Below are 12,524 nucleotides of genomic sequence, written 5' to 3' on the forward strand. Positions count from 1 at the left end.
ACTGACTGTTCTTTTCCCATGAGTTCAATTCCCAGCAACCATGTGGTGACTCACAACCACCTTGAGTGAGATCTGGTGCCTTCTGCTGGCATGCAGGCAGAAGACTATACAAAATAAATAAATAAAATCTTTTAATAAAAAAAAAAAGAACGAGCACTTAGTGTCTACCAACTCCTTTATCTCTCTGAGTCATTAACTTCCCAATGCCTCAGTTTACTACCTGAAAAATTATAATTAAGACATACTTATTTCAAGCTGGCCAGTGATGGCGCACACCTTTAGTCCCTGCACGTGGAAGGCAGAGGCAGGCAGATCTCTGTGAGCTTGAGACCACTCTGGTCTGCAAGAGTTAGTTCCAGGACAGCCTCCAAAGCCACAGAGAAACCCTGTCTCACAAAAAAAAAAAAAAAAAAAAAAAAAAAAAAAAACCTATTTCAAATACAACACAGAAATATAATCTTTTAAGGCTATGCCATATCCACATTTACCACTCATATGTTAACTTATGTGAATAAAATGTATGGTAAGAATATCATGACTATCATCTCAATTTGGTTATCTCTGTGTGGGACAGATGCTCAGCCAAATGAGACATTGGGAAATGGGTAAGCCAGAAATGACTTGGGCATTCTATACAGACATACGGTACAGAAGGTGTCTTGTTACCACACACTGAGTCTGTGAGGGATGGCACCTGTCTGCATCAGTGCAGTTCCAAGAGCCCAGGATGGCTCCTAGCATAATTTCAGTATTTGCTAAATGACAAATCACTCATGTCAAAACAAAAACCAATTTCAGAAAACTTTCTAGATACTGCTTTTCAGAAACAACTGTTAACATACTTGTTCTAAAAGCAAATAGTACTGTTGTGGGATATTTGTACACTGTGTGCAGATATATTGCTGTGATTGGTGTAACAAAAAGCTGAATGGCCAACATCCAGGCAGGAGGTATACAAAAATTTACAGGGAGATAAAAGGAAGAGGAGGAGAATCTAGGTGCACAGAAGACACAGAGAGAAAAAAGGAGGTGCAAGGTGGTAGAGAGGTACTGGCATGTGATAGAACATAGGTTAACATAAATGGGTTAATTCAAGTTATAAGAGTTAGAACAAGCCTAAGCTATAGCTGAGTTTTCATAATTAATGTTGTCTCTGTGTCATTATTTGGAACTGGCTGGAGGGACAGAAAAACTCATTACATAGTAAAAAAAAAAAATTACCACAATAATTTTACTAATACATATTTTAAAACATTTTTTAATCACTAAATACTCTTTTCACATGAAAATCTGAGAACTTGCTTATGTATCTGTTCTGCTTAACCTCTGGTCTTTCTGACAACTACTCATCTTGGTTAAGTATTAAAAGTATTAAAAGTTCAACAAAAGAGAATATTGTGAAATATAAAATCCCACCAAAAACACATTCAAAATCTCTCAATTCACGTCTAGAGTCAGGCTCTCCAAATCAGAACAAGGGTGTACTAATCAAAGTATGAGACTGGAGAGTCTCACTGTGGAACCCAGAGTCTCTCTCAGTGAAACATGCTTGGCTGGTTTTTTTCATTGTTGGTTGGTTTGGGAGGATGTGTTTGTTTGTTTGTTTATTTGTGAGATAGGGCCTCACAATGTAGCTCTTACTGATCTGGAATTCTTGCTGTATAGATCAGGCTGGTCTTGAACTCAAAACAATCCACCTGCCTCTGCCTCCCCAATGCTGGGATTAAAGGCCTGCATCATCACATCCAATTTAATGAAACATGTTGGGAGACAATTCCCAGGCTTGCCTTCATCTCCATGTAAGGTGGGTCACTTTCCAATTCTTCTTTGTCTCTGGCCAGTTTTGCCTTCTGCTCTTCAATGAATTCATCCAAGCTATCTGTCATTGTAGATTCTGAAAAAAAAAAGGAGTCTTCAATGAGCACGGCAATAGTGTAGTGTTTTAAACTAAAGTGGCAAGACAATGACATAATCCACATTTAGTACTTAGTCTCACTTAATCACACTGAGAACGACAAACTCAAGCATGAACATGAATACCTTCTGTCTGTCTCTTCCTCTCCAATTTCCCAGAAAACCCGACAATGCAGGTTAAAGTATAGAAAAAGAAAGGCAGTCAAAGGACTTTACAACTATGTGTGAAATCTTCATAATGAAAACCATTCTAGACAATCACATAATTAAAATATTAACAGACAAAACCAACAGCTATTACCATAATCCATATTCACACAATCAAAAAATAAAAAGGAAATAAACGAAAAACTTTTAAAACTCTAAAAGTTTTAAGCTCTTTAAAACATTCTTTTTCTGGCCAGGTGGTGGTACACACCTTTAATCACAGCACTCAGGAGGCAGAGGCAGGCAGATCTCTGTGAGTTCAAGGCCAGCCTGTTCTACAGAGTAAGTTCCAGGACAAGCTCCAAAGCTACAAAGAGAAACCCTGTCTTGAAAGAAAAAACAAAAACAAAAACAAAAAACCACTTTTCTCTGAAACCCTGTTTTCTAACTATTTGAAATTAATTTTGAGCTGGGTGGTGGAGGGGCATGCCTTTAATCCCAGCCTTCAGGAGGGAGAAGCAGGTGGATCTCAAGGCTCCATAGCAGCCTGGCCTACAGAGCGAGTCCCAGGACAACCATGGCTATGCAGGAAACCCTATCTTGAAAAACCAAAAAAGAAATTAATTTTGAGATCAAAGTTACTAAGTTAATACAAGAAGCACTTATATATTCTTTACCAACCCCTACTGTTAAGAATTTGCCCTTCTTGCTTAATCCTCTGCTTGTGTACAGTACACTATTCTCTGTATAACTTTTTCTAAAATTATACAAGTGAATTACATATAACATTGCCCTTTGTCACACAACTCTCCAAGATGTATTCTTAGAGAATTAGCTTGAGGCCAGAGATGCAAGCAGCTCAATGTGTACCTAGCATACGTAAAGCTCTGTGTTCAATCACTAACACTAAGTGAGGAAAGGGGGCGGTTACTTTCTTCAATGACTTTAACAGAGTATCAAATAAATATCAACTAAACATACATTAATTTTCCCCCCAGTACTGGGATTAAATCTGGCTTCACTGCATGTTACGCAAAAAACTCTACCACAGTTCTATCCCAGTTCTTTCAAATAAACCACTAGTAGCCTTTGTAGCCTTTTATTTCTCTCTTTAATATTCAAAATCCAGAGTATTGGGGCTTGACTAACTTGGAGATTTGATCAATTTTAAAAAATGTAAGGAAAGACTTAATTGGTCAAATCTCCAAGTTAGAGGCTACAAAATGCCTCTAATTCCACCACTGACTACTCACTTATTTACTAGTCAACACTTAAGTTATTCTATTGTAGCAAAAGTCCTACATTCACCCACTTACTTATTAGCTTGTCATCAGGCAGAATCTCAAACTCCTTTATTAACAAGGTCCTTACTTTAAATTCACAGGCTATAGTTTTAACTGAGAAATAACTCATATACCGTAAAACTCACCCACTTTAGTTACCAGCACTAGTGAGTTGTAATGCAATCATGGTTGCTCAGTTATTACTATAATTGCATTTTACAATGCTTCCATCACCTCAATGTGACAGCTAGTATATCTTTCTGGACAAGGTCAACCAATGCCAGATGATGGAGCAGGTATGGAAATCACATCAATCTTCAAGACTATGAGGTAAACAAATATACAGAGAAATCGAATACAGTAAACCAAAATCTGAGAAAAAATAATTAAACAAATATTAATCAAGCACAAGGAACATTAGAATAAAATAAAATTAAATGAAAATCCCACTGCTGGGGGTGTGCTACCTCCCTATAAGTTTTTGGCCAGCGAAGGCCCTAAACCCCCAAAACAATACAGGCCATTGCCACTGCTATTGGTTGCCCACAAGAATGAATGAAATAATAAGACCTTATTACTGAAAACACAGCATGTTTTGATCATAGGACAGAGAGAAATCAAGATAGAAGTAAGCTAGAAGCTTCCTCCTTGTTGGCTGCTTTCACTGTATCAGAGAGAAAACATCAATGTCTTATGCAGCAGCAAACCCTCCATGCTACAATACTGACCTATAGGGCAGGATGTGCCCACATGTGCAATAGTGGCATGGCTATTATGGGGATACCAATTGCTTTCTACATGGCTCTCAGGTCCACCACCAAAGTGAATTTAAGAATGGTGGTGTGGCCAGCTGGTGGTGGTGCATGCCTTTAATCCCTGCACTCGGGAAGCAAAGGCAGGAGGATCTCTGTGAGTTCGAGACTAGCCTAGTCTACAAGAGCTAGTTCCAGGACAGCCTCCAAAGCCACAGAGAAATCCCATCTCAAAAAAAAGAATGGCAGTGCAATTCTGGTCAATGTTGATGTTTGCTTTAGCAGAGAAGCTTTCTCACAGTGAGCAATGGTTATTGTAAAAACTCCTGACTGGTCCAGGTACTGAGAAAATGAAACATCTGAATGCTTAGCCATAATAAATGGGACATCTCCATCACGCCTTCTGGGTCTCAGGAAACATCACCAAGGAGGAAGCAGAAAGAATGTAACAGCCAGCGGATGGGATAGTGTTGTAGAACACTGGATTCTGGCCATGAACTGGCCACCACACTCAAGAACTTGAAAAAACTTGCACAAGACCTGTCTAAGCTTTGGCCTAACACATTCTGTCATGGCAAAGGAAGGGCACAATAGGCCCCATTCCTCACTAAATCTATAGGCAGTTAATGGTTGCTGGGGGAGAAAGAGAAACATCAGTTGTGTAGCCACTGGTAAGTTGCCCATACTCCTGTAAGAAAATTTAACTAAATTCATTGGGTCATTAAAAAAAAAAAAAAAAAAAAAAAAGACATGAAAGTGGAATGGGAACTAGTTGGAAAAAGGAATAGGGTTGGTGGGAGGGGGGAAAAGAGGATAATGGGTGAGTGAATGTGCCTAAAATACATTGCTGGGCATGATGACACATGCCTTCAATCCCAGTACTAGGAGGCAGAGGTATACTAGCAAGTTCCAGGACAGCCAGGGCTACATGCTGGGCCCTTGTCTCAAAATAGAAATTTTAAAAATTATACACATCTACAAACAGTATTATAGCCTTTATTTGATACCCCAAAACTGACTAGCTTAGCTTGTCCTAAAACAATGATTTCTCAGATAATAAGGGCACATAAAAGCGTAACATAGACATAGAATAATATTAGTCTTATTCAAATAGTAAAAACCACATCCCCAGACATAGGCTTAACATGGTCACAATACACTGTTGAAAAAAGCAATCATGGGGAAGGATGGGAGTGGTTATTCACACTAGCATATGAATCCTAACACTTGGGAGGCAGAGGCAAATGCGCCTCTGTTAGTTCAACCAGACAGCTAGCTTCTTCTATAGTCAGTTCCAGTCCAGCCAAGGCTATGTGGTGAGTCTTACCCCAGCTGTGCCCCCCTCAAACGCCCCCCCAAAAAAAAAAACCTTGAAGCAAGAGAGCCTGTGGGTAACCTACCTCAAGCTCTGTGCGACGAGATCAAGAAGTGCAGGGTCCCTGCAGATGCTCTATAGCTCCGTATCTTATTTCAGTTTAAGAGTTTCCCCAAGCCTTGTTCTGAGACACTATGTCTCTGTCCAATTTTCCTGATAGAATAAGATACCCACAGGGTCAAGAACACCAAGAAATTTTTCCATGCCTCTCTGCAGTCCCTCCTCCCCGAACCCAGAGAACTAATCAACTCATATCTACCTCCATAATTCTGTCTAACTTGGAAGCTTCACATAAATGGATCATATAAAAGTCAGACAGCAGAAAGTATGTTTCCTAGTCAGTTCAAGAATGGTTTCTCTGTGTCCTGCAACCCAAGCATATGGTGTCTTCAGCAATGGAGTCTTACCATCTAGTTGTGACGAGAAACTAAGGACAAAGACAATAAATAACCCGTGCTTTCCGGAAAACCCCCAGAACCTCTCTGACCACTAACTCATAGAACTACCCATTGCTAGACTGAGATTTTCATTTAATAATTTACATCTTCTAGGAGCAGCACAGTCCACCCATTCAAGGTACCCCCGTCCAAACTCCTTTTAAAATAATTTCATTTTGTAATTAGCTTAGAAGATGTTATGCAGATCACTAGGGACAGGGGTACCGTTGATGGTCCTACCCAGCTGGACCCTAATAGGCAAGATGTGCCCACTACAACAATTAGTAGCATGACTGTTACAAAGGGATAATCAATTACTTTCTGCTTTGATCTAAGGCCTGTTCCACAGGGGTGAATCCATGCCTAGTATTGTAAAGCTGGGCAAAAGGCCATGGCTAAGGGAAGTCAAAAGCCCGAAGAGGGACTATATTACGGTTATTTTGCTAAATGATCATGCTGTCAAACTGCCTGTTCATACCCATAGATCTGTGCAACCATGCACATCAGAGACACTCCTTTCTTCAGGGACTGTTAAGACAGACTCACAACAAATCAGCACTGACAATAAGTAGGTGGTGCCAGAAAGGGACGTCAATGTTCCACACACCCAAGACATAGGAGCATCACAGAAAAGAGGTGAGGGAATCTAAGAGATGGAAGATAGGAAGAGGTGCTATGGATATGACATGGCTATTGCTCTCATGAATTCACAACAGCTGTGAGTTACCTGCATAAGACCTGTATGTCTCTGTGTATATTATTCACAATTTTTTGAAAAGATTACTTTTCACTGAAGCCAATTTAGTTGTTCTTGTTTTTAAGAAAGGGTCTCACTATGTATCCCTGACTGGCCAGAAATTCACTATGTAGTCAGGCTGGTCTTGAACTCACAGAAATCCACCTACCTCCAAGCCAGAGTGCTGGGATAAGGGTGTTTAACACTACACTGAACAGAAACTAGAATGTTTCAAAAACACGTTTTTTTTTCTAAAACCTCATCAAATTTAGTGAGTACTAAATGTGGCAAGAAAGAGCTACTAATCACTAAAGATAAAAGTCCTGGAGAGCATACAGGGCCCTGAAACACAAATCAGAGCAGACTGTCTGGTTGGGAAGTTGATATACTTTAAGTTGAACCTAGTAAGTAAGACATGCTAACAGAAATTTCCAAAGATGGCTAGAAATTCAAGACTGGAGTGTAAAGACATGAGCCACATCAAATAGGTTTACCTAAGAATTAAGTATTTCACCCAGATATACTGGAGCACACCTGTAACCTCAGCTTCTCCCTACTCAAGACTGGGGCAGAAAGTTGGCAAGTTTAAGGTGAGCTTAAGGACTTAGTAAGACTTTCACTGAAAATTTTGGTTTGGGGTTTATTTTGACTTGGGAAGGGTGTTTTTGTTTTTGAGACAGAGTCTCACTATGTAGCCCTAATGGGCATGAAACTTGCTTTGTAAATAAACCAGGCTGTTCTTGAACTCACAGAGATCCATCTGCCTCTGAAAATTTTTTAAAAATAGGGCTAGGCATGGTGACACACAGCTTCAATCACAACCCTCAGAAGACAGAAGCAGGTGAATCTCTGAGTCCAATTCCAGCCTGGTTTACATAGCAAGTTCAGTACAGCCCTCAGAGCTATAGAATAAGACCTTGTCTCAAAAACTACATAAAAATTAAAAAGTACCAGGGATGGGGATATAACTCAGTGGCAGGGCAGTTGCCTAGCATATACAAGACTCTGCACTCAATCCCTAATATAAGCTATCAAAAAGGAAAAAAAAATAAGTGTTTTAAGATTCTAGGACAGATCTAAAGTAAATGAATACAGGTAGGAGATAACCCACAGGCAAATGCTGGGCAATGTTCATTTGAAAGAATGAGGAAGAACTGAAGCTGGATAAACACGTGAAGGATGAAGTCCTCATAGTAATTTAGCACCAGTCATTACAAGTTCTGAAATTCACTGTAAGTAACAGTAACCACAATAAAATATACACTAACCAATGACCTTTTTCCTGATAATGACCTCTTGCCAAAGACTATTAAGAATACTACTGAAGTTAACGAGTTAGATGAACAACTTACTAAGGCACTGATGGGTGCATCAAGAACACACACCAGCCGGGTGGTTTCTTTAATCTCAGCACTTGGGAGACAGAAACAGATGGATCTCTATGAATTAGAGGCCAGTTTGGTCTATAAAGCATGTTCCAGGACAGGCTCTAAAGCTATACAGAGAAAACACACCAATGGCAACCCCTGAGTTTCTTATTAAGAGGGTATTTAAAAAGAATTCTATGACTAGAGCTTGAGCTAGGCAACTTAAGAGAGAGTGTAAAAAAAGCAGAATTCTGCCATCAGGAAGTAGAAAAGAGTCTATGACTGGACATCTTGAGAAATCTTACAGCATGAAATTAAAGTGTAACTGGTAAAGAAGCAACAGTCACTCCAGTCTTGGGGATCTGTTTCCACACGGAGTGGTTTTGTGATCTTATGCCCATAAATACAGTGGTGTTATTTAATGCTGATATTCTGTACAATTGTTTATTGTCAACAGGACACCACAGTGAGCCCCAAAGCAGTACCTGGCAACACAAAGGCCTAAACCCTGCTTTTCTCTTTATTCCTAAAAGTGTGCAACAATTTATACAAGACCAATTCAGCCACAAAATTATGCACAAATTACTGAGTGGATAAAGGGGACTAGATTGGTAGGCAAGACCTAGATATAAAACACAGTAAGAACGTTTATAATTTAAGGATTAAATTCCACCCCCCAAATCAGCAAAAAGAAGGTTAATGGGATTCCAAACTATCCAGACACTCTATAAAATGTACAGTTACATTTTCCATGGCATTATCATCAGGTACTTTCCCCTAGTAGCTACTATCATAGTATGCAGATAAGAAATAGTTTTCAGGAAAATAGTTTCTACAAAAGACCTGGACTAGAAACCCATTATTCATCATTTACTGATTCTGGTTAACAAAAACAATATGTTCTTTAACGATGTCTAGGATTCCTTATTTATAAAATGGAAATACTTACTACAGTGTTATGAAAAAATTCATCACATATGTAACAGAGTCTGATACTTATCACTATGCCAGTTACTTTACTGTCACTGTATTTTCATAGTCTCTGTATAATTAAACATTCACTTTTTAAAAAGCATCCAGACTGGAGGTACAGCTCAGAAACAGAACATGTACTTAGCATGCATAATAGTCTCAATCAATTTCCAAAGGTTTAACCTTTTCAACCTACTTTACCTATTTTAAGATCACAAAAAAAGAAAAAGGCAAGAAAAAAATGGAAACAGGGTGATAAGAGAAAGGGAGGGAAAGGCTTTAGATGTAAAGTATAGTGAGATTTAAATCATTATTACCTGATCCTTGATTGTCATAATCCAAGTCAACACAAGGGGAAATGTAAGACAGTACACATATTCTCCCCAATATGAAAGCATGAGAAATAGAACATGACTCCCCTTGTAAACCAGGATATATTCTAGACTGCAAGGGATGCTAGATTTGTAGAGAAGGTGGATAAAATACATGATCCTTGACTTACTATTTATATCACATCCCCTGCCACAAATGACAGATTAGTCAGTCTGGGATTTGGGAAGCAAATGAGATAGTTTTAAAGGATTCAGTAAAGATACCAACAATTTAATTATGTCCGGAGCTTTCATCAGCTATATAGTACGTCCCAGCATAGCCTGATCATATTATATAGCAAGACATTGTCCAAAAAATAGCATTCTTATTGTTGTTGACATTGGGTTTTGGTATGTATGTCTATTTGTTACTGGGCTGGGGTTGTAGCTTAGTCAGGATATCACTGACTAGCAGGTGTGAGCCACTAGATTCCATCCTCAACACCTGGTGGGGAGCTGACTTTGTTTGGTATGGTGGCTCATTAATAATCCCAGTACTTTGGAGGGTGAAGTGTGAATAACAGCTTAGGTTATATAGGGAGACCCTATCTCAAATATATCATACCCCCAAAAATGTTAAAACTATGGGGGGGTCAGCCTGCAGAAAATGACTCTACAGCAGGAAAAGAGGACTAGGGAACGGAGCCTCAGAGAGAAATAAGAGAAATAAGGCAGGAAGCAAGGGAAGGCCCCTGTGAAAGAACTATAAGCAGACAAAAGGAAAGACAAAGTTCCTCGTCAACCCACCAAGAAAGGGCCTCACAGTTGTCTTCTCCTTAGCAGATGACATTCACATGAACTGACTACAGGTACATCCAAACTTTAACAAATCACTCCAAATTTTGCTTAAAAGCATATGCTATGTTGCTGAGGGAAGAGCATGAGGTTGGAGAACAGGGAGTGAATAAATACATGACAGCATTTAAAGCTTGAGCTTTTATCAATACACCCTTAACAGTTACGGCAGGCATACATGAAGTAGCTTTGGCTATGCGGAATTGCTAATACACTTCTGTCTCCTACTCAAACTCTTGGGTCTACTACTCAGGAAGTACATGACAGTATACTCAGAATGATGTTTAAAACCCAGTTGTGGAGGGCTGGTGAGATGGCTCAACCATCAAAGGCTAGGCTCACAACCAAAATGATAGTATGGAATTTGCTCAAGTTTGTAATAGTTAAGCAAAGCTTTTATGAAAACCACATTCGAGGAAAAGTGTTTGTTTTATCTAAACCTATCTGCTCCCTTCCCAGATCACCCCTGGGCAAGGAGATCCAAAAGATCTTCTCAATGGGAGCATGTCAGCAGATACTTCACACCGGAAATTTCACATAAAAATAAGGGGAAAAAAGACAGTGTCTCCCCCTACTTTACTCGGGGCTCCTTTTTGCATATCAACATGACAAGTCATCTTCCACATAAAATTCAACTTCTTCTCGTGTAACTGGTTTTCTATAAAGCCTGTGGAAGGAGACAGAACTAATCCAAAGTTTTGTCCTCTGACCTACACATACATGTCGTGGCCTGAGCTCCACCCCCACCCCACCCCACCCCGCGCGCTCACACACGCGCGCACACACACAACAACAAAAAAAAAAACAACAAAAACGTATATTCAAATTCCAAATAAAAATACTAAAATCAAGAAATAGACGGTTCTAGTTCATCAAGCAATCACAGTAAGAAGAAATAAATCACAGCAGGTTTTCATTGAGATACGGAGAAGATTGAAGTCTGACTTGCAGAGTGTAAAAACATTAACCAGCCCCGGAGGTGCAAGCACTCTGGGTTAGCGCAGCCGCGGCGCGACTGCCTGAGAGAGAAGGCGCGGGAGAGCCAGCACTGTCTGCGGGCGTCGCGGGTAGCTGATGTCTCGGAAAGCGTCAACGCGTTGTCAGGCAACCGGCTCTCAACCACCCCGGGGCAGCAGGTCGGGCAGCTACCCGGGAGTCCACCGCCCGTTTGCATCAGGGCACCGCCCCCGGACTGGCAGCCGCGAGACCCGCACCTGGGACGGAGCCCAGGCCGCCTCCTCGCGACCCGCGCCTCCAGACCCCCTCCGCAGCGCCCCCGCGAAGACGCGAAGGTCCCCTGCTCCGCCCGGCAGGCTCGAGCCCCCGCCAAGCCGCGGCCACCCAGACCCGGGCGCGGACCCAACCCGCAGGCTCCCACGCCCGCCACCCACTGACTTACTCCCACCGACGCGTGGGGAGCCGCACCCGGTTCCACGGTCAACGACCGCGACCCCCGGCGCTGACCAAGCAACCGCTCGCCCGCTCTGGCTCCGCCTCCCAGGCCCAGCCCCCCGCCCGCCCTCCACCAACCGCCAGGCGCGGCCCCGCCCCTGCGGGCTGCGGGTCGAGGCCACGCGGCCGAGGGCGCCCCCTGCAGTCCCGGAGGCCACGCGATGCACTCGCTACAGTGTCAGGGATGGGGGTGTGGGTAATGTAACGTGGCCGCCGCTGCAAGGATCAATCTATCCCAGACGCCCAGCACGGGAAGGCCTGCACAGTTGTCACGGGTTGTGTGGCACTGACAGGAGGACTCTCAGCATTCTTCTCACAGGCATTACTCCCAGCCCAGCAGGTCCGGTCAACTCTGTCCTGGGCTTTCATTACCATTTCAACAAGTTACACTGTGTACGTTTTCAGTGGCTGGATGTCTAGCTTCTCAGGAAAACGGAACTAATGATACAACTAATGTATTCTAACGTCCCTAGTGTGTCCTAAGTTATACTGGAAGGGGGTTCTATTTAACTTGGGTTTTGTTATTTTGGCCCGGGGGAAGGGCTCACACTCTTGATTCTCCAGCCTCCACCTCCCAAGTACTGGGATTACAAGAGTGGAACAACGTCCTATATGGTTCTTTGGTTCTTGCTTTGTTTTTTTTTTAACCCCTCCTCCGTGACTTGTTGAGACGGGTCTCCTGCAGACAAGGCTAGCCTCAAATTGCTATGTATGTAAGGCTTTCCTTGAACTATCTTATCCTCCTGCCTCCACTTCCCAACGTCTGGGATTACAGGCAGGTTCAACAACACTCGACTTTAGAAGGTAGTTAAAAAGCCAATTCCTCCATCTTTTCTGAAACCAGTGTCAACACCAACAGCTGTGGCGAAGAGTTAACAAATCTGTTTTTGTTTTTAGCTAACTTGTCTGCTAAAAACCTGCAA

General features: G+C 41.7%; 1 protein-coding gene across 13 annotated transcripts in view; it reads right to left on the reverse strand.

Annotated features, from left to right (window-relative positions):
- LOC100751044 (centrosome and spindle pole associated protein 1) overlaps nt 1-12,524 on the reverse strand; it is a 99,227-nt gene that overhangs the window by 85,820 nt on the left and 883 nt on the right. For 8 of the 13 annotated variants that reach the window (XM_035440020.1, XM_027398859.2, XM_027398857.2 and 5 more), the window contains exons 1-3: nt 11,549-11,652; nt 5,497-5,624; nt 1,788-1,894 (exon numbers count right to left, since the gene is read on the reverse strand). In XM_035440020.1, the coding sequence (XP_035295911.1) occupies nt 1,788-1,886 (99 nt within the window). In that variant the 5' untranslated portion in view covers nt 1,887-1,894; nt 5,497-5,624; nt 11,549-11,652. Of the gene's footprint in view, nt 1-1,787; nt 1,895-3,490; nt 3,668-5,496; nt 5,625-5,730; nt 5,877-11,548; nt 11,653-12,524 lie in introns of those variants that run through there. The other 5 variants (XM_035440012.1, XM_035440014.1, XM_035440013.1 and 2 more) reach the window with 5 other exon arrangements.

The sequence above is a fragment of the Cricetulus griseus genome, chromosome 2, assembly GCF_003668045.3.
Source record: "Cricetulus griseus strain 17A/GY chromosome 2, alternate assembly CriGri-PICRH-1.0, whole genome shotgun sequence".
NCBI lineage: Eukaryota > Metazoa > Chordata > Mammalia > Rodentia > Cricetidae > Cricetulus > Cricetulus griseus.